The sequence below is a fragment of the Falco biarmicus genome, chromosome 11, assembly GCF_023638135.1.
Source record: "Falco biarmicus isolate bFalBia1 chromosome 11, bFalBia1.pri, whole genome shotgun sequence".
NCBI classification, from domain to species: Eukaryota; Metazoa; Chordata; class Aves; order Falconiformes; family Falconidae; genus Falco; species Falco biarmicus.
Genome location: NC_079298.1, coordinates 15,254,097 through 15,274,826, shown reverse-complemented (window position 1 = coordinate 15,274,826; position 20,730 = coordinate 15,254,097). Strand labels below are relative to the sequence as shown.

Below are 20,730 nucleotides of genomic sequence, written 5' to 3'. Positions count from 1 at the left end.
GCAGGGGAATAAATTGCTGTGCTCGGGGCATGCAGGGAGTTTGGTCCAGGTTCTGCTTCAGGCTACAGCCTGACACCAGGAGTTATTCCAGCCTTTGTCTTCTCCTCCTCCCTATAAGGTCCTTGTTCTCCAGCTCTGCCTACCACAGTCCCTGGCAAGGCAGGAACTTGGCCTGCACTGGGCAGCAGGCCTGCAGCAGGCCTGCCTTAGCCTTCTGCACTGCCCAGGCGGGCAGGGCTTAGCTCTGGGGCAGCTTGGTGCCTTGTACGACAGTGCTGCTTCTGTGCAGGGTGCCCATCAGTGCAGCAGTGCTCGGTGGAGATTGTGTCCCGTTTCCTCCTGTCCTCCATCCTGGTGGAAGTGGTGAGCCTGGTCACCGCCCTGGCGAGCGACACCACTGTCAAGGTGTTTGAGCAGATCTGGTGAGTTTTGCGGTTCATAGGGGGCTGTTTGGCACAAGCAAATGCCAATCAGTTCTGCCAGCCTCTCCTCCCATGGCTCTACTTGTCAGCCACCTTTGGTGCTCTTTGCAGCTACCATCGGGGCACCACCTTCCTGCCGTATAAGCCTGGGCAGAGTGCCAGCCCTCGCCCTGCAGCCGTCAGGCACTTCATCCTGCTGGGACGCAACTTCCAGCAGTGGCGTTGCAGCACAGAACAGGGTAAGTGCTCGGCCAGGGTCCACGGGACTATGTGCTGGGGGCTTTTGAGGTGGGAAGTGTATGAGCAGCGTTCCTCTCCTTGCTGGGACAGACTGCTTGTGCCCTGAGGTGGGCAGTGGATTGTCTTATTTTGAGCTCCTGAGACCTTATTCTCAAATTGGCTTATAACTCCTTATTTCAAGACAAGCTGAGCAGTACTCCGGCAAAACATCCTGTCATGCCACCTTAATGGTATGTGGGATGTAAAAGCAGGATGAGCTGGTACTGAGGGTCATAACTCTGGCTTCTTCCAGCTCACAAAGGGCTCCAGCGCTTTGAGGCCATGGAATTCAGCTCAGCAGAGAGAGGCTCTGATCCCAGCCTCGGACGAGACCTGGTGCCCCGGCAAAGATTTCTCTTCATGGAGATCATCGACAAAAAGGTAGCAATGGTGCCTGTGTGGTGGTGTCTCCTGAAAGCCAGGCTGTTCCCAGCTGGCCCAGGGCTAGAGAGAGGAGCAGAAGAGTACCTCTGCAGGCAACCAGCCTTCCCCAGGCAGGTGCCCTCAGCAGCTGTGTGAGATGTCTGCTTGTGCTGCAAGCAGAGCTGGGAGTTCCCTGCCAGTGCTCTGGGGAGTGCCGGGGAGCAGCAGCCTTGCTGTTTCTGACTTAAGCTGCCCCACTGTGGACTGTCACGGTCCTTTCCCTGCCCACATCAGGCTGGGCGCTTGTGCTGGCAGTGCAAGTACCACCACCACCAGTGTGGCTGTTAACAGCGAGGCTGCGAATGAGCTGTTGCCACTCTCCCTGTCCCAGCCTTGTCATCTGGAACTGGCTGCAGCAAGTACCCAGAGCACCTGGGGCAGCCCGTGTCACCATGCAGGCCCTCTCTGAGCAGGTCCTTCAGCCTTCTTCCCCTTCCTCTTTCTCCAGCTGACACTCTACACCTACAACTGGTCTCCAGACCTGGGGGCCAACCTGAACTGCTCCCTTACTCGCCTGCTGCAGTGGCAGAATGCCCGGTCCCACATCGTGCACTGCCTGCTCAGCCAGAAGCTGGGACTGTTCCACCACCACTGCTTCATGGACACACCATGGCATGAGGACAGCAAGCAGGTAGGGCACCCTGCCAAGCAGGGCAATCCTTTCCCCTTCAGGAGGAGCCTTAGCAGTTTGGGGTGTCTGCAGAAGTTTGCAGGCACTTGTGTGCTGGTTGGCAAGGCATCCCCAGGTGCTCATGTGTCCATCTGTAGCTGCGTCCAGTGGGGCTGTTGCTTTCTGCGTTTTCAGACAGCCAGAGGTGGCAAGGGAAGCCAGGTCCTGCTGCTGGCAGCACTTAATTTGTGACTGGATTATTTAGGGTGGAGGAGGCTGTGGAATGGGCTTCCCACTGCACATTAGGGCCGTGCTGGGCCAAGGCTTGCTCTCCTTGGGCCTGATGATGGAGAAGGCTAACAGACATGTCTGCAGATGGCCAGAATTGGGTCTAGTCTGTTCTTGTGGGTTCTTGCTCCAAGGCTGATAGTAAGGAGGCTTACATGGCTGTATCTCCTTGCTTAGGAGCCAAATCCTTTCCTGAACTCCACTTTGGAGGTAGACGCGCTGATTCGGAGCTCCAGTCCCCCACCTAGCAAGGAGCAAGGCCGGCTGAGCAGCTCTGCCCGCAGCCTGCCATCTCTGCACTTCCATCCCGATGTGGTGCCCTTTGACGAAGCTCTGCGGGATGTTACCACCATCAAACGCATACCCCACGGGCCTGACTTGGGACCTTTTGACCCCGTGTCTCGGCATGGGGCCCAGTTCTTGGAAATCAAGAGCATGGAGAGGAAAGGTAAAACAAGGGGCCTGACGCCACGGGAGCCTGTCTAATCATCTTGCTCCTGGAAAAGGAGCTCAGAAAGAGCAGAACAAGTTCTGGCAGTGGGGACAGTTCTCAGCCTCTGTCAGGGTGCTGTGAGGAATGGGTTATGTGTAGGGTGGGAGTGGAGTGGCAATATCTGGGGCTGTGACTTGACACTCTTGTGGCTGCTCTCTCTCCTCCAGAGCTGGAGAAGCAGATGAAGATTGAAAATCTCTTTGTCACCTGGCAGCAGAGGTCGGCGCAGTCCAACATGCCTATCAGTGTGAGTGCAGCCCAGGCAGGTGGGCGGCAGGCTGGGCCTTCCTACAGCACACCGGGAGCACCAGCTTCCCTGTGCCAAAGGGAGTGCTGGAGCTCAGGGCAGGCTGCGTGTTGGGGATGGTGTTTGGCAGGGCAGTACGTGCTCTCTGCTTGAATTTTTGGGGTTGCTGGGCTCTAGCAGCACACTTGGTCACGGGGCCTCGCTGCCCAGCACTGGAAAGGCTGCAAAGGAGGGGGTTCCCTCTGGTGTTTGATCTCCGTTTGAACAGCAGTGCAGTGTTGCAGACAGCTTGTTCCCAGGCTTGATGAGGGATGTGTGCTGTAACCGTACTCCTCTTGCACTTTGCAGCTGGCAGACCTGGAGACCCTGAAGCAGTCCTCGCGCCTGGTTCACTACTGTGCTACCCCCTTGCTCTTTGACCCGGCCTTCCGGCAGCAAATCCAGACTGACCAGCAGGGCAAGGTAGAGGGGAAGGTGAGTGTCAGCAAATGCCGGTGGGGTTGGGCTTTGTGCACTGAGGCAAAGGATGGCTTTGCAATCTTTGCCCAAGATACGGCTGCTCTGAGCTCACTCCTGCATTACAGGATGAGTTTGCACCCTGTCAGACGGAGGCTGAGAAAATCCTTGGGTCCTCAAAGCCTTTCTCTGCAGCTGCACCATCCCTGGGGAAGACTGACTTCGTTTTTCTATCCAGGGAATTCAGGGCTGAGTCTAGTGAAGCTACCAGAGAGCTATTTCTGGTACTGATCTGCTGGGGGGGCAAAACTTCCCTTTATGCATTCAGCAGCCAGACCTGGTAAACCTTTTCTGGGCCCAGCAAATAGCTAGAACAATTGAAAGCAAAGCAGCTGAATCCTGAGCAGGTTGTAACCTGACAGACTCTAACCAGTGTAGATCCCGTACCAGCTGTTTGTGGTCTATATGTGTGTCAGAAGGGAAGAACAGGCTATTGTAATTTGTCTAGATGTCAAAAGGATTCTGACAGGGTCTTTAAGCAGAGATTACTACAGAAATTGAGCACTGGCATGTGAAGGGAAAAATATCATCACAGAATGAAAACTTCACTTTGTTTTTGGAACAGAGCAAAATGAAAATTGGTTATTCAATTTGAGGAACCAGGCAGCAGGGGTTTCAAGGTTGTGTATTGGGTTCTGTATCTCCAGATCATTTATCGCAGTACATATGAGGTGCCAAGCTTTGCGATGCTGTGTGGCTGTTCAGATTGGTTGGAACAGAAAAAGACTGCAAGGAACTGAGTAGCCTGTGAAATGAGAGCTATTGTGGGAGCTGGGACCTTGCTCCTAGTAAAACAGAGCACAACATGGAGAGAAGTTTGAACTCCTCCTGTATTGTACACTGACTGCAGAGCCTGTACAGAGCAGACAGCTCACCAAATTTCTTCAATTCGTGAACAGCTGGATATAAAAGACAAACTGTTCAGAGTGCATCAGAAAGGGGTGTTAGGCATTCCAATACATTTCTAAAATACTGGTGTGTTAGTGTCTTCACCTGGACAGTAAGTGTGAAACCAAGCATCTTGCGGCAAAGGCATGGAACTAGAGAGACTTGGAGGTCAGAGAGTAGCCAGAGAGATTCCATGTAAAGAGACTGCCTCTGGGGTAGGTGAACAAAAGACCAGATGGAAATACATAAAAAGAGCCACAGGCTTGGAGTAGAGAGATCAAGAAAAGAAACCACAGTCTCTTACAGCACAAAGACAAGGAGTATTCAGGACATCAAAAGGAGAATTGAGGATGGTTAAGAGGAAACACTGTTCCTGTTGAGTGCTACTGAACTACTAGTAAATCTGAGAAGTCGGCAGGATTCATAAGGGGATTGGACTCTTACCATGACAGCAGGGAGCTGAAGCTCTGTTGAGCCTTGCGTGAACTAGTTGTGAGCCACTAACACTTTGTGGAAGCCGTTCTGTAGGGGAAGATGTGACTTTTCCCCTTCTCCCAGGGCACCTTTTCCTGCAGTCTGTTGCGGTGCTGTTAGTCCGTCCATGGCTGAGTAAATCCTGGATCTTGTGTTTGAGCACATGCACTGGGACAGTGTTTGGGGAACCAGCTGTTAATGCTCTCTGGCAGAGGGGAGGTCTGCCCTCTGCTCAACCAGGGCACCTGGTGGTGTCCCAGCGAGTGTCACCTGCGGAGGCCAGTCACAGCAGGTCTCCTTAGGAAATTATTTTCTCTTCCAGAAGCGCCACCGCTCAAATGACTCTACAGCTTCAGGGAGAGACCGCAGCCACAGCTGCGACTCAACGGAAGCACTGCCCGGCAAGGTGAAGGAGGAGCCCTGGCTGCAGGAGATGTGCAATGCCTTCTTGCAGCAATACATCCAGTACCTGCAGAGTATGGGCTTCATTCTGGTCCAGGTGCGGCCACCCTCACCCACCACTCGCAGGTCAGTGACACTGTAGGAACCCTGTTGTTGAAGGGCTGACACACTGAGCTATGCCCTGATTTGATGCAACAGGAGATGCTGGCTCCCCTGCTCAAGGCTGTCTCTGCTGTCACTTCCAGTAGCACAAGCCGGATCCGAGCTCTGGCAGCCATGGGTGTGGAGGGGAGAGGGTCCTTTTCCTACACGAAGCCAAAAGCAGAGGGGAGTCCAAAGGTGAGTTCATGTCTGTTAGAAGGGTGGAACTGGAATGGAAGTCAAGCTGTGGAGCGGGGCAGTTCTCCTGGTTGGCTTTTGTATCAGTTTCAGGCAGAAGGGATGTGAGAGGGCAGAGAAAGCACCAAAGCCAAAAAAAGTCTGTCTAGACCAACACCATCTTTGGGATGTTGGGTCAGTGAGACCTCCTTGCCCTCCTGCATGTCCTTTTGCAGCCATTGGAGCCCCTTACTGGGACTGGGCAGAACCAGGGCAAATCTCAAAAGGATAGCAACAACTTGTGGGGGGCTCAGAAAAGGAACAGGGTGACCTGGGGCCAGGACAGCTGCCTTTGGGTGTGATTCTGGAGGTTTACCTGTGAGAGAAGCCACAGCACCTGTGGCTAAGGGCAGCTCTGGGACAGAGTTTTTAGTTAGTGACATGCACACTGAAGTTGAAGAGGTCAGAAGAGAGAAACCTGGAATGGCTCTGCTGTGAGAGCAGGCAGAGCAGGCTGAGGTTCCTCATGTCTAAAGAAGCAACAGCTAAGGAGGAACAGGACAGAGCTCTACCAAATCACAGCTAACCTGGAAAGAGACTGACTCCTTGCTGTCTTACTTGATGCAACACCTAGGCACCATCAAATGAATGTATTTGGAGACAGTTTCAAAGCTGAAGGGAGTGTTTCTTTATGCAGCAGGTAACAGTGGTCATTATCAGAAGGTTTTGTGAACAGTAAGGGCTCACATGAGTTTTGTGAACATGAACTTACAAGAGAGAATAGGTAAGTAGCTGGAAGAGGAACCCGTCTGCGTCGCTAGATAGGCAGAAATCACCCGTGGCTCATGAAATCACCCAGGGATGATGGTAGCACATAGCATTTGCTCAACCTTTTCTGACATTTTCCTGGCACCTGCCTTTGGCTGATGTGCGTATGAGATTGTGGGCAAGACAACGCCTTACCGTTAAAATGAGAAGAGAGCAATCCACTGGAAGAACTGAACAGAGGGCAAGTGAATTTGCTGGCAGTAAGCAATGAGTCTAAACTGGATGCCTCTGATAGCTGCTGTGTCAGGCAGATGTAATGGTCTGGGGAGAGCTCAGCAGGGAGAGGTGGGAGTGGGGTATTGTGGGCAGCATCACCTCTCAGCTCAGTGTCCTCAGTCTCTAGAGACACCCTGTTGTGAGCAAGCAGGAGATGAAGGGAGCAGTGTGCCTGGTGTGCTCTCTCAAAGACTGTTTATTAGGTTCGTTAGAATTCTTTTCAGTCAGTTCTGGCATGTCTGTTCTGCTCCCTCCAGTGAGGGTGCTCATTTGATGAGGCTCCTCTATTTCCACCTCTGCCACAGAGCCTCGTGGCAGCCTCGTACCCTGGTGTGCGGGCTGCTCCGCTGTGCCAGAGACTCTCTTCAGCTTTGTCCTTCTCTTCCCAGAGCACAAGTCCTGCTGTTGCCACTTATCATCTACAGAGAGCTCTTCCGGGTGGGATTGTGCTGATGGAATTGGCCTTCCAGGTAAGAGAGAACAACGAAGAAAGTATGATCTGTGGGTGTTCAAGGATAGTCTTCAGAGATGACAGAGTGAGTGATGAGGAGGACTACAGCACAGGCATGTGATTCTTTGTTTCTTGTCCTGCCTCTTCCATGGCCCTGCAGGACTGGATCAGCTAGAGATGGTTCTGCAGGGCTCAGAGCAGTAAGAGTTCTCTGGAGGGGGGCTCCTAACAGACGCAAGGGCCCAGCATCAGGTAGGGGGCTCTGTGCTCAGCCATGTGTTGGCCGGGCCAGCTTGGTTCAGACCAGAGGGGAGACAAAACATGGAGCAGGAGTCTGGGACCCAGCCCAGAGGGTGAAGCATGGGGGCTGTTCTCCTTCCCTGGAGAGGTCCAAGGCCTGTGCTAGGCTTACGCTCGTGTGCTCTCTTCTCCAGGGCTATTACTTCTGTGTGAAGCAGTATGCGCTGGAGTGCTCACGGATCCCCATGGGCCAGTCTGTGAACTCTCAGGTAATGGCTTTGCAGGCACAGCTGGTCCTCCTCAGGGTCAGGGTATGCTTGCAGGGAGGCAGCGATCTCTGGGCCAGAGTGGGCGTTTCAGGTGTAGCAAATTCTGGAGAGCTCTGCTCCCTCCTTGCGGAAAAGCAGAACCACACAGAGCCTTCTGCAGCCACGTGCCCTCCATGGCATGCTGCTTGAGCAGCTCTGGAGTGCAGTGAAAGGGAGTGGGAGGTTTGGCAAGAGGATGACTCTTGTTCTAACTTGGGGAGCAAGGCAGAGCAGACTGGGGAGGAATAGGAGCAATTCTGGCAAAGCTGACTCCTCCAGGGAAAGTCAGTGCATGGAAAGCCAAGCTCCCCTTGGAACAAGAAAGAAGCAGAATGGGAACAGGGATCTGTCAAGATGGCTGGCTACCCTTTGCCAGAGGAGATCACTTTCTGCACCATAAACTCTAGTAATGGTACATCTGTGGCTTGCTCTACAACACCATGGGGTTGCCTGCTCTCTTCTCTTTTGGTGTGCCGTGGTGTCTCCTGCCTGTCCCCACTGGAGGCTGGCCAGCCCTAGCCTGTCTGAGGCAGGAGGCATGCATGACCATGCTGTCCTTTCCAAGGTGGCTCTGGAGCAAGGCTGCATCTTATATATGCCAAGAGTGGCTCTCCTAAGCATAGAGCCTGCCAGGATCTCATCTGAGGGTTTGCTGAACCTTTCTTGGGAAGCCTGCATGTGCGCAGGGCAGGGTTACCAGGCTGCAGCTGGCATTGCAGGGAACATCCAGGCTCTCTCTGGCTGACCTGGGAAAAGACTTTGCCTGGTTTTGCAGTGGGAGGGGATGGTCCTGGGAGCAGCAGGCAAGAGGCATGCGGCTTGCTGCAGGGGCCTGGCCAGCCTTCCCACACGCTGGGACTATCCCAGTGTTCCCCCAGGTGAGGCAGCTGAGCCCCCTCTGCCCCTTCTCTCCCATTGTCCCACCCTGGGCCTGTGCAGGACAGGCTGGATGCAGGAACAGGGCTGGGCAGTGCCTCGTCTCTCTTCCCACTGGCTGTGAATCTCTCTCCATCAGGGCACTCTTACAGCCAGAGCTCGCAGCAAGAGCTGCATGGGACCCAGCTCCGTCTCTGAGTCTGCGGTACGTCCTCTCCTCATGCTGCCATGCTGAGCACAGCAGGACCTGCCAGTGCAGGGCTGAACCTCCCACTGGCTGTGCTTCCACCCTTCCTGCCTGGCTGCTGGAGCTGCCTCTTGCCTCCTGCGCCAGTGCCTTCTGTAGCAGTACATACCCCAGTGGGCAGCACAGCTTGGGAGGAGGATGGGGTGGGCCCCAGGTGCTGGCATGGGGGCAGCGCCTTGTGTTTCTTGCTCTTTGCCCTGCCTTTCCTGGGGCAGAGCTCCAGGCTTCTCCCTGGGCTTGTCCTGGCTTTGCGGGTTGCCCTTTGGCTCGTGGCAGCAGCAATGCAGGCGGCACAGAGAGTGAGGGCAGCCTGTTCCTCCTGCCAGTGCCTCCTGTCTGCTGGTTTTCCCAGCTTGGCCCCTTCTTAAACCAAGGGATTTTAATGTGGGTCAACTGCTCAAAGATGTCAGAGAGCCAAAAGACATTAAAACTGTGGTCTCCTGGCACGAGGGTACTTCACCAGTGCCGTCCCCTGGCACGGTAGCTGCAGTTGTGCTGGGAGTGTGGCCAGGGGTGAGCGTGCGAAGGCTGGTGCTGCCCCAGTGAAAAACCGGCATGCTGCGCAGAGGTGATGGCCATGTGCCAGAGGGGTCCTCTCCAGGCACAGCTGTGACACACCAGTCACCTTTGGATCTGGCTTCCCAGCAGCCAGCCTGGGTCCCTGTTAGTTAATTGAGCCCAGGGCGTTAGCAGCGCTGCTGTTGCCCATCTCTGGGTCCAGCCACTCCCCACAGGCCCCTGTGCTGCCTCCTGCCCTCAAGGGACGTTCAGGGAGTCAGCCTTTGCCTGTAGATCCAGAACTTGCTGGGGCTCCAGCCCCAGCGTGTCCTGTACCCACCTGGGTCATAGGCAGTGCAGAGCAGCCCTCAGCTGTGTCCTCCTTCATAGCCACAGGGCTCAAGGAGGGGGATGAACCTCATGTCAAAAGGGAGGCAGTGCTGATCAGTCTGTGCTGCTATGGAGACCAAGAGTGGGATCAAGTGTGAAAGGAGCTACCAGGTTGGATCCCTTGGGGCCAGGCCTGCAGGTCTGCTATTTGCGCTGTGCACACAGCTTCTGGGCTGCATCCTGCTCTGGTGTCGGGGCAGGGGTGGCTGCGCTGGCTCTGCCATGCCTTGCTGTCAGCAAGGCTTCGCAGGAGGCCGTGAGGTGCCTGGTAACATTCTTGCCTTGACTCCCTCTCTGCAGCTCTCTATGCTCTTCACGGAGGAGTGTGACAAGGTGCGGGACCTCATGCATGTGCATTCATTCAGCTATGACTTCCACTTGCGTATAGTCCACCAGTATCTGCTGGGTTCCCACATGACTCTTCGCCAGGGCTACCATCTCACCAGCTTCCTGGAGGATTTCATCGCCCACCACACTGACATCCCCAAATTTGGCCGCAACCATGTTTTCCAAGGTCTGTAGTGCAACGTGTGATCAGTCTAGGGTTGATTGCCAGCCCATAACTTGGCAAAGGTCTCCAAGTGCTTTACAAACAAACCTGACCTTTGGCACATTCAGGGAGAGGGTGACATGAGGGGGGTGTGCAGCTCCAGGATAAGTCCTTGGTGTCCTGTTGTGGAAGGGAGGTGGGTTGCTCTGTACCGCAGAGTAGTTCATAGGACACTGCTCTGCCCAGCTAAGAGGCATTGAGCATCTTCCTGTGATAGCAACATGTTCTCTTCCACTAGGCACACTGGCCCTGCCCACCAACATGATCACTGCGCACCAGCTGTACAACTACATCGCTGACCACGCCAACACCTACCACATGAAACCCTTGCGCATGGCCCGGCCGGCCACAGGCAGTGACAACAAGAAGGGGACGCCAGGCACAGAGCAGAACGAATACGCGCTGGTATCTATTTGGAACAGGTGAGTACATCTGCTGCAGGTTTCTGGAGCTGCCGGAGATGTGGGTGCCCCTCGGTCCTGGGGACACTGGCCCAAGGTGCCAGCAAAGCTGACTGTTCCACAGAGTGGCAGGCTGCAGTTCTGCCCAGCTTTTCTGAGATGGCCAACGGGGTGATGTCCATGTGTGCACATGCCCTTGACATCTCTCGTAGCACTTCTAAGGAGGCCTGCTGTGTCGAATTCCCCATGCCCCATAGTTCTGTTGTGACCAAGAGCTCTGGGGGAACAAAGCAAGGTCCTCTTCACACTGATGTGCTTTTGCTCCCAGCTCGGGCTCCTACAAGGACTCTGAAGGTCTGCGTCATCATGATGACTTTGATGTGTCCCTCCTGGTGTGTCACAGTGCAGCACCGTTTGAGGAGCAGAGTGAGGCAGAGAGACGCATGCTCCGGTGAGCACTGGGGGCCCAGAGATGTGACACCAGCAATTCCTGGCAGGGGAGGAGGGCTCTGGGAGGGATTGGCTCTGTCTGGGACGTCACAGGCAGGTTTGGTGCTGTCTGAGGATCCTTGCAGGGAACAAGGCAGTATGCTGTCTGGGCAGAGAGCACCCTTGCTGGCAGGGACAGAGGCCCATGGTTCATTTGCAGCCCAGATGAGACGGGAGCAGCCCTTCCCCAAGTCACAAGTGTCTCCTTGCTCTCAGCTTGCGTTTCTATGTCATCATGACTAGCCAGCGGGAGCTCTTTCCTCGGCTCACAGCTGATATGCGACGCTTCAAGAAGCTGCCGCGCTTGCAGCGGGAAGTGCTGGAGCCTGTGGTGGGCCGAGCAGCCTGGGAGGCAGCAGAGCCAGAGACGAGCCTGGGGCAGCAGCAGCCAACAGAGCGGGAGCTATGGCAGGATGTGGAGGACAGCAGCGAGTTCTACACAGGGGGCACACAAGTCAAACTGGGGCCAGGGCTCTTCTACACCTCGCCGCTCTTCCCCTTGCTGGCCTCTGAGGTGGCCTCAGCCCAGAAGCAGCTCAGCAGCATGGTGCAGCTGGCCAAGTGCCACTGCCGCAGGGACAACCTCTGGAAGCGTCTTTTCCTGCTGGAGCCTCTGGCTTCTGACAAGCTGAAGCTAGGCAAGCTCTCGCTGGTGGAGCTGGAGGAGTTGCTTGATGCCGTGCATGGGAAATCCATTGCTGATGTCGACCCCCAACTGGTGAGCAGCAGGAATGGAGTCACGGTATCCAGCAGCCGCTATTCTGCTCTGGGGATGGAGCGGGGCACCGGGTGAAGGGCCTGCAGGGCACGTCTCTTCCTGCTTGGTGGGAAGATAGAGGCAGGAACATAGCTCCTAGCTGGCAGGGGAAGGGGGCGGCTGCATGGACCTGTCTGTGGAGACTGAGTAGTCCTAGGTCGGCATGCCTTAGTGGGCTGTGAGGGATGCAGATGATTTGGGGTCTGAAGGCTGCTGTAGCATTATGGCTGCTGGTGCCATGGCTGGAGGGAGGCTGAAATCAGTCCTTTTCCATGCCTGCAGGGATGTTTCCTCACCATGACAGTCTCCTGGTACCAGAGCCTCATCAAAGTGCTGTTGAGCCGCTTTCCCCAGAGCTGTCGGCACTTCCACAATGCTGAAACTGGCACCCAGTATCTGGTAAGACAGCCTGCCACCCACCTGCAGCCTCTCTCCCCTGTCCAGTGCCCCTGCCTGCTGTGGCTTCTCACAGTCTGAGCCTGGCCCGTGCTGTTAGGACAACATAGGTGCCATCACAATGTTGCTCTCCGCTCTGCTACTGGTGCAGCATGAGCTGTGGTACATCAGTGTCTGTCTGCCCGCCCCCAGAGCCTCATGCCATTTATAGCCCCATGGTTTGGCAGTGTCACCTGTGAGCCAGGCAGACTTCCACCTTCATGGCTCTATCGTGCCACTCGTCCTGCACATCAGCATGTCCCTGGGTGGGTGTTGTTTGTATCCCTGTCCAGGGATTTGTACTGTCTCCTTTCCAACATACACTGTGGCTCTCCTGACAGGTGGTGCTCAACCAGAAGTTCACGGATTGCTTCGTTCTTGTGTTTCTTGATTCGCATTCAGGAAAGACGGTAAGGACTTGGGGAGCTAAAAGCGGCTGCATTGGCTCAGGCCAGGGATCTCTCTATATTCATCCAGCAGTGGCCAAGGGCAGCTGTGCATGGGGAGAACAACAGCAGGTCAAGAAGCTTATAACACCTCTCCTAAATACTATCTCAGTATCTGACAATCTTAACTCAGGCCCATCCTTGAGCCAAAGTAGCCTTTGCATTTATTTAGTATCCTTCTGCAGCTTTATTTCTTTCAGTTAATTTCTGGCATCCATTATTTCCCCTGACTTGCAGCTCCATGAGACACTTACAGTCTAGGTGAAGAGCTACCTTCCTTGGCTTGTTTTTGAAGCTCCTGCTCTTCTTATGTGATGCCCCTTTGTTCTTGTAGTGGAAAACAGTGAGCAGTGGATCCTCTTTTCCTTCACAGGGTTGTTTTTGGATCATGCTCTCAGCTGCCTTTCTGTCCAGGCTAAAGAGTCCTGTGTTCAGCCCAAAGCCAGATCACACTGGGTCTGGCTGGGAGGAGTCAGGCTGCTCCTGCCTGGGCAGAACGGAAGGGGACATGCACTGCGAGGGTCCCAGCAAACCGGCATGGGCCTTGGCCTTCACTGGACTCGAGGGCAAAAATACTCTGCTGTCACTTGTGCTCCCAGGCGGGGCGCAGGGTAGGTCACAGGGAGTGCAGCTCCACGTGAGAGCAGGGCATCTACAGGATGCTTCAGCCCACAGCAAGGCTTTGCAGACTGCAGGTTAACTGATCCTTTTGTAAATAACTCACACTCCATCTTAAAAGCAGGTAGGGGAAACAGAAGAGGTGGTGCCCGTTGGAAGGCTGCTCAGTGCCTCCTGCCACCTGATGGTGAAGAGCCCTTCCTATTTTCTGCTGGAGCTTTTGTTGGGGCCAGTTCCATCCTCTTCATGCCAGTGGTAGCTCACAGCTGAAACTGCTCTTCACTGTGCAGCTACCTGCTTCCTCCCTGGTCCCTAAATTCACCTCCACATCTGAAGGTGGAATTTTTGCTAACTCGGCGTTGCTGTGTTAAGCAAGCTGAGCTCTTGAGCCTCCTTTCCTTTCCCCAATAGCTTCGTGGTCGTTCAGTGCCCTTCATGGCTCAGGACAGCCTTTGTAATTACAGATGACCAGGACTGCACCCAGTATTCCTGAGGAGTCTCAGCAGAGCCTTCTGTGTTTGCACTAGGGCTTCGCTGTCCTGCCTGGTGCTTCTGGTACAGCCTAGGGTGGTATTTTGTCTTTTCATGGTCTTGTCTTACTGGTCATAGTATCACCTTGTGGTCACTGATATGATATGCGCAGGCCCTCCATCAGCTCTCCCACTGACTCCCATCTTATTGTGTTCCTCACACATATTTTGCACTTAACATTCATCCCATTCCTGTGGCCTCTCAAAAGTCTCTAGGGCTTTTTTTTTTTTTTTGCATTATCCCAATCCTCTTTTGTATTAGTGCCTCAAATTTTATCAGCACGCTCCTCGTATTTGTGCCAGGCTCATTAAAGTACGAGGCAACGTGAGTCCCAAAACCTGTCCTGGAGAAACTCCATTTGTAACCTCTCTCCAGCCTGCTGCTACTCCTTCAGCACTACCATATTCACTTTGTAATTTTTGTGTTAATTCCTGTCTTTTCAGCTTACCTAAATTTCCCATGTGGTACTACATCAAATCCTTCCTGAAGCTCAGATAAGATATACCATGATCCCTTTGTCTAGAAATACTACCTTACCAAAGAGAACTCTAGCGTTAGCACATCACTTTGGTAACACTGAGCTGCATTTTCCTCATGGTTCTTTCTCTCCAAGCCTGCTCTAAAGCCTTGTCTGTTGCTGGAGTTAGGCCCACAAATTACTTTCTCTTTCCTCTTAAATAATGGTGGCGCACTTGCTGCTTTGCAGTTACACAGCTGTTCTCAGGGCTTTGAGATTTTTAGGGGACCCTGGCTACTAGACTAGGGGACTAGGCTACCACTAACCTGCTGTATTTCAGCTCTGGAGAACATCCAGTCCCTGTGTCTTGCCTTTGTGATGCTGATCTGAGTGCACTGAGTCACATTTTTCTTCTCGTTCAGCTCCTGCAACCTTCTCTTCCGAACCCTGTTCTCTGCTCCCCTCAGCCTTTGCCCTGCCTTGTCAGTACAGTCACTAATGAGAACGGAGGAGCCTGCATTTATTTTTAGGATTGCAGTTATTACATTTAATCTCCTCCCATTCCCCATTTGTTGCACTCCTACTCTTTGCCTTAGAAGAAATTTCCCTGTAATTTCCCTGGAAGCCCCTATTCCTGTGGAGGCAGTAGGATCCCCTCCTCTCCTTAAACTGCTGCTGGGGTGGAGTTGGTATAACTACAGATGCATGGGGGCTGGGACAGAGTGAGCGAACAAATCCTTGCACCTCATTTCCACCAAAAAAAGCGGGAGGACGCTCAAACAAGCCCTTCACAGGAGCAGGCACTGGTTTAGCACTGTTTGCATTTTGGGACTTCTTGTATCTGCCTGACACCACCAAAAAAGTGCCCGCGCACCTGGGCTAGGGACTGCATGGTGCTGGTCTGAACCCTGTCCCCTAACCCGCTTCTCCTTCTCAGCAGAGCCTCACCGTGGTTTTCCGGGAGCCTTTCCCAGTGCAGCCCCAGAACAGTGAGAGCCCTCTGCCACAGCTCGTGTCCACATACCACCACCTGGAGTCAGTTATCAACACTGCCTGCTTCAACCTCTGGACAGGCCTGCTCTAGCACTGGTGCCCACACCCTGGAGCACCACATGTACCAGAGCTCTTGGTGTGGCTGTGCCACGGGTGACAATGGCGAAGAACAGGCCTCTGGGGGGGGACCTGTGCTCTGGCACTGCAGGCAGTGGGGTACTGATCTGAGGAGCCTGGGGATACCGCACCTCCATCGCTGGCTGGCTGGCATGGCCCTCGGTGTGCTGCTTTCAGTGGGTTTGATATGGGATGACCTTGAACCGAACTGCAAGGGCAGAAGCTGGGCTGCTGTGGCTTGGCTGAAGCAGAGCGACTCTCAGGGACATGGCTTTGGCATTTGCAGGCGAGGTCTGCCTGCCGGGAAGGCACAGAGGAGTACACACAGCATGTCTTCTGCACTGGGCAGCACCACACAGTGCTTTGGCTTTAGGCAGAAAGACTTCTGCACTTCAGGGCTCTGGGCAGTGAGGTTGCCCACTTCTGGCCCTTTGGTCTCAGCAGGAGAGCACTGAAGGGGACAGGACGGGTGAACTGGGCCGGGGAAGGTTTTATGGAGATGTACATTGAAGTCATTGATGTATCTATGAAATAAACTGAACCAGATCCCCACTCACGTGCCATAGGCAAAGGATATAGAAGACTTCCCATAGGGGAGGGAGAGGCAACCCTGATTGTGGGGCTGGCTGGTTTGCACCAGGGCATGCAGCCCTGACTGTCTGTGGGCAGGCGGCCGGCCAGGGGGCTGCTTCTTCCCTTCTCCCACCTGCTGCAGGGTCAGCACTGGCCCTGGCAGCAGCCTTGAGAACTGCAGGACAGGGAAGCCCAGAGCCCTCTTCTCCCAACTTCAGACAACAGCTGGAGCTGGACTGGGAAAACTCACACCTTTGCCAAAAAGTGAATGCTCCCTCTCAGCAGGGGAGACTGGAAACCTCTCCCTGGACACCCCTGCAGACTGGAAGTTAAGGTTCTCCTGTGTACCTGAACTCACTCACAGTGGTGCCCAAGCCATCCCCCAATACAATGTGCGGGTCCAACTGCTTGGGCTGGCCCAAGGGAAATACGACATAGATACTCCTAATGTTGCTGTAGGAATCATCCCACCTACCACCACCGAGTCATAGAGAAAACAGACATGCCTCCTCTGTTAAGCCAGTGCTTTGACTTTTATTCCCGTGGTTTCTCATTTTACTCTGCAGTCTTGCTGGTCCCACCATGCTGCAGCCCTCTGCTCTCCCAGTATGAGCGCAGCCAGCCCAGACCTTCTAGGGTGTCTCCTGCAGTGACAGACAAGGTCTCCTGCTGGCACCCCCAGGCAAGCTGGAGCAGCTCCTGCTCTGGGCAGGGATCTCATCCCCAGGGGGGACTCTGATGCCCACTGCCTGCCAGCCCCCAGGACCTGCCTGTCTTTGCACAGTTGGCCCACGCTTGGACCTGCCAGAGGGGCTCAGGCCACCTGCATGCCCACTCACCTTTTGGAGCATACTCGCACCCCACGTAGCCAGTGTAGCCAAGGGACTCCAGAAGCTCGAAGATGTAGGGGAAGTTCAACTCCCCAGGGCTGTCAGGCTCATGCCGCCCTGGCACCTGTGCAATTTGGATATGACCTAGGGAGGAGATGGAAGATGCTCTGCCCAAGGCAGCCCTGCCTGCAGCCTTCTCTAGGCATGAGACAAGGTGACCCATCTCATGCCACTCCAGCCCCATGGCCACAGAAGAGCCAGTCTGGGTGCAGGGCGTTACCAATGAGTGGGAAGTATGTCTCCAGGTTGCGTGACAAATTCCCATCCATGATCTGGCAGTGAAAGAGATCCTATGGGAGAGAGATGGATGGTACAGCTGTTAAGCAGTGAGCAGTCAAGGACAACTGTCCTACAGTCCCTGTCCCTCCCCGTGTCCCCAGGAGGGGAGAACAGGCCTACAGCTTGGGACTCCCCTGTGGGCCTGTGCAAGGTGTGGACCCTGAGGATCTTCAATGCTGACTCACCAGCTGCAGCTTCAGGTTGGGCCGCTCCACCTTCTCCAGGATGGCAGCAGCTAAGGGTGAAAGAAATGGGAGACCACCCCCCGGCTGGAAGCTCTGTAGTGAAGCTTTGAGACCCTCCCCCTTCAACTGTGCTCCCTCAGAATCTCCCTGCAAGTGAGGCAACCTCCTGCCTTTCAGGCTTTGGGATCCTTCTCCTCCCTTGAAGGAGACTTTGGTGAGAGACATCTGCCTTACCTTGGTGCAGGGTGTTCAGATAGTAACGAGGGTCAGTGATACGGTTGTTAATAGGCTCCACCAGTCCAGTCAGGTCTTCCTGTAACACAGTAATGCCACCCTGCGGAGCATCCCATCACCTCTGCAGCAGGGAGTGCTCCTTCCCCGTGCCAGGCTGGTAGGGGATTCTCCATCCTCAGTACCAAGAGCTGCACCCACGGACCAGGACCCATTCCCCACCTACCTGGGCCAGGAGGTCAGCAGCGTATCTGAGATTCTCGATAAAGGTTGTTTCCATCTTGCCTGCCACTGCTGCCCGGTCTGTGCCCAGGGGAACCCGCCCAGCCATCAGGTGGATCCTGCAGACACAGAGAGATCAGCCACAGGCAGCAGCTCCAGTCTCCAAGCAGCTGGGCGGATCTAATACACCTTTCTCTGTCCGTGGAAAACAGGGCCAGGCTGGGGAAGTAAGACACAGCAGGAGGTAGAGGAGCCGTGTCCCACACAGGAGGCACGAGCTGCAGGGACACCAACACACACCATCCCACCTCAGCACACCGAGGGATGGATGACTTTGAACCTTTTGCCTGACAAATTGCAGCCTTTGATTCTTTCCTCTGTTGCCAGCTGCCTCCGGCTCTTTCACTCGAGGCTGGAGCTGCTGGTCCCGCTGCTGGGGCTGCCCCGAGGCCAGCATGAGGGGCAGCTGCCTCTGCCAGGGGCAGGTCGGACCCCGTGTGTCACCGCTTGCTGGCTGAGAGCGGGGGGGGGGGGGCAGCGGCCAGGCAGGCGAGCGCAAAGCTCTTCGGCAGCCAGCGGGGAAGGCGCGCAGTGGGGGCAAGCACCGCTTCACTCTGCCTGTTACCAGGGGGCAAGTGGGTCTGGGCAACCCCCGGCCTGCCCGGCCCGAGCCCTCCACAGGGCTTCAGGCTGCTCTCCTACGGGAAGGAACGGTGCAAAGTAAACGGAACAGAAGGGCCGCGCCGGTTCTCGGGGGGGGTGCACCAGGCTAATTGCATCTCTAACAGTGTCTCTGCTGCACCGGCAGCAGCGTCGCCTTCAATAAAGCAACTGTTGCGGTGTCCTGAGGGAAACGACTGGTATAATTGGGGAGGAGAAAGGGAGCATTACCGTTGTGGGGACGTGGGGACAGGAGCATTACCGTTGTGAGGGGCAGGGCTGGACCAGAGCGCCTGGCGGCTTCGGGTCAGCTCCCGGCGAGCCCGCTGGAGCGGCGGCCCCGCAGGCAGGGTGGGCACCGGGCCGGTCCCCCCCGCGCAGCCGGGCTGGGGGCGCTGCCCGGGCGGCTGCGGACGCGGCGGGCAGGAGGCGCAGCGGCGCCCAGGGCCAGCCCCGCTCGGAAGCGCCGGCGGAGGCGGGCGGCCGCGGGGGCGCGCCGGGGCCGGCAGCGCGGGGGGCCCGCAGGAGCGGGGGTCCCGGCTCGCACCTACCTGGGGCAGCCCACCGCCTTGGCGTACTGCACCGCCGCGGCCAGGCCCTGGCGGAAGGCAGCCTGGCGCCCGGGCACGGCCGCCAGCCCCATCTCACCCGCCTCCGGGTCCCCTAAGAGAGAGCGGCGGGGTCAGCGGCGCCGGGGCACCCCCGCGCCCCCCACCCCCCCGCAGCCCGGGGGACGCGGCGGTACCGGGCGGGGTGTTGAGGAGGACGATCCGCACCCCCGCCCGCTCCGCCGCGGCCCGCAGCGCTGGGGCTGGGCAGCCCGCCGGCCAGGCCGCCTCCGCCGCCCGGAACCCGGCGGCCGCCGCCGCCTCCAGCCGCGCCGGGAGCTCCGGGAGCTCCGGGAACAGCCACGAGAGATTGGCGGAGAAGCGCAGCGACATGGCGGGCGGCGGGGCGGGGCTATGCTGACAAGAGGCGGAGCCTCGGGCAATGGGCGGAGCCTGAACGTGGGCGTGGCTGTGTGGGGCGGGGGCGGGGCCGGCGGGCAGGGGGCGGGGGCAGGCCAGCCTCCGTGTCCCGCGTGGGCCGCGGGCGGCAACCCACCCGTGGGGCTGGTGGGAGGGGCCCCGGGCGCGGAGCGAGCCCCCACCCGGCGGGGCAGTGCTGGGGCACAGCCTCCCCCGGCAGGTGCCCACGGCCATGGCGGTGCGCCGGGCCACAGGGCCCGTGTGGGTCAGTGGCCCCACGCCGCAGCCCGCCCCGTGCTGCCTGTGACACAGGTGGGGTTGCTGTCCCCGTTAGAGGGGCGGCGGGCCGGGGGTGTGCTGGGGGCGGCCGCGGTGCAGCACGGCTGGCGTCCTCCCTGGGAAAGGTGTGTTTGCCAGGTGTTGGCCTGACACACACAAAGCGCCGTGTTAATTGGTTTCCTGGGGAGCTTGTCTCTAACAGTGTCTCATTATGCGAGAAACGCTCCTCTTTTGTCCCACGCTCTGCATATTTTACCATAAAATGTTCATCTCCACTTCTGCAGCGCTGTGGCTCAAGTGCGTGGGAGTGCCACCCCTGTGGTGCCTGTGACCAGCCCCCCGTCCCCAGCCCCCCTACTCTGCACGGTCCCGGCACGGCTCGCAGGCTGCACGGGTGGGGTGTGTGTCCCATCCACCTGTGGCCACCCAGGGGCTGTGCCGTGGCTGGCAGAGGTGGCACGGTGAGCTGTGGACGTTTTGCAGCCCTCGTGATGAGCCTGTTCCTGGGGGCTCTCAGCTGCCCGCCGGCAGCCGGGGAGCCCCGCGTGGCGCCTCCTCCATGGCCACCGCAGAAGCCCTCGGCAGCCCCTGGCCCCGTGGCCCAGGGCAAGCCCCAGTAATTCCCGGTGCTTTGGGAGAACCCAGCAGCAGCACCACCTGGGCAGAGGCCAGCCACAGCAACAGGCTGTTGGTGGGAGGTCAGGGCAGTGCCAGCAGAAGGGAAAGCAGTGGCTAAGCTATCCATAAAAGTCTCAACTCAATTAAAGCTATTGATTAATCAATTAGAAGAAGCCTGACTCAACTTCTCAGTAATAATCCAAGCTGTCCCCAGTGACGGACAACTGGAGGTGGCTGGCATCCATGTCCCCAGCACAAGCATCACCAGCCCACATCCCAGTGCACATCCCTAGCTCTCTTGTCCCCAGCACGTGTGTCCACAGCAGGACTGCTCCCTGCCCACAGCCACCTTGCCAGGGAAGCACCGTACCTTCCACACGTCCTGCGGCCTCGCTCCATGGTGCGTGGGTGTTGTCATCCTCTTCAGTCACGCCCAGGAGATGCCCAAGTGCACTGGGCTCCGCTCCGGCAGGCGGGTGTGTGGCAGAGCTGCGCAGGCACGGGGAGCCCCAGAACCAGGGGTGGCACCTGCCTGGCCTGGGGCTGCAGCCTTGCTGGGTCCTTGCACCTTGGGACTGGGAAGGCACCCGCCAAAGCCATGCACAGCTCTAGCCCCA

The 20,730-nt window shown here is 56.7% G+C and overlaps 2 protein-coding genes across 16 annotated transcripts in view; one reads left to right on the top strand and one right to left on the bottom strand.

The window, feature by feature from the left end:
- SZT2 (SZT2 subunit of KICSTOR complex) overlaps window positions 1–15,760 on the top strand; it is a 60,550-nt gene extending 44,790 nt beyond the window's left edge. For 4 of the 14 annotated variants that reach the window (XM_056355382.1, XM_056355378.1, XM_056355377.1 and 1 more), the window contains 19 exons: window positions 290–422; window positions 534–661; window positions 955–1,082; window positions 1,573–1,755; window positions 2,200–2,470; window positions 2,683–2,762; window positions 3,111–3,236; window positions 4,963–5,168; window positions 5,288–5,381; window positions 6,794–6,874; window positions 7,290–7,364; window positions 8,419–8,484; window positions 9,715–9,928; window positions 10,203–10,386; window positions 10,694–10,816; window positions 11,071–11,572; window positions 11,894–12,010; window positions 12,388–12,456; window positions 15,036–15,760. In XM_056355382.1, the coding sequence (XP_056211357.1) occupies window positions 290–422; window positions 534–661; window positions 955–1,082; window positions 1,573–1,755; window positions 2,200–2,470; window positions 2,683–2,762; window positions 3,111–3,236; window positions 4,963–5,168; window positions 5,288–5,381; window positions 6,794–6,874; window positions 7,290–7,364; window positions 8,419–8,484; window positions 9,715–9,928; window positions 10,203–10,386; window positions 10,694–10,816; window positions 11,071–11,572; window positions 11,894–12,010; window positions 12,388–12,456; window positions 15,036–15,182 (2,927 nt within the window). In that variant the 3' untranslated portion in view covers window positions 15,183–15,760. The other 10 variants (XM_056355388.1, XM_056355389.1, XM_056355380.1 and 7 more) reach the window with 9 other exon arrangements.
- Window positions 15,761–16,290: 530 nt separating this feature from the next.
- Window positions 16,291–19,204, bottom strand: HYI (hydroxypyruvate isomerase (putative)). 2 transcript variants are annotated; one of them, XM_056355390.1, is made up of 8 exons: window positions 18,994–19,204; window positions 18,800–18,911; window positions 17,593–17,707; window positions 17,370–17,469; window positions 17,136–17,185; window positions 16,892–16,961; window positions 16,621–16,755; window positions 16,291–16,425 (listed from the first exon to the last, which is right to left on the bottom strand). In XM_056355390.1, exons 1-8 carry the CDS (start codon window positions 19,187–19,189, stop codon window positions 16,337–16,339), a joined length of 867 nt encoding a protein of 288 aa, XP_056211365.1. In that variant the 5' UTR covers window positions 19,190–19,204; the 3' UTR covers window positions 16,291–16,336. The 2 variants fall into 2 exon arrangements, with proteins under 2 accessions (XP_056211365.1, XP_056211366.1); XM_056355391.1 differs by having other exon boundaries at window positions 17,370–17,448.
- Between the last annotated feature and the right edge of the window lie 1,526 nt (window positions 19,205–20,730).

Coding starts and splice junctions, on each gene's coding strand:
- HYI (XM_056355390.1), bottom strand. CDS start 19,189: ATGTCGCTGCGCTTCTCCGCCAATCTCTCGTGGCTGTTCCCGGAGCTC. Junction 17,186..17,369: donor TCTGAACACCCTGCACCAAG/GTAAGGCAGATG, acceptor TTTCACCCTTAG/CTGCTGCCATCCTGGAGAAG. Junction 16,426..16,620: donor GTGCGAGTATGCTCCAAAAG/GTGAGTGGGCAT, acceptor CTGTCACTGCAG/GAGACACCCTAGAAGGTCTG.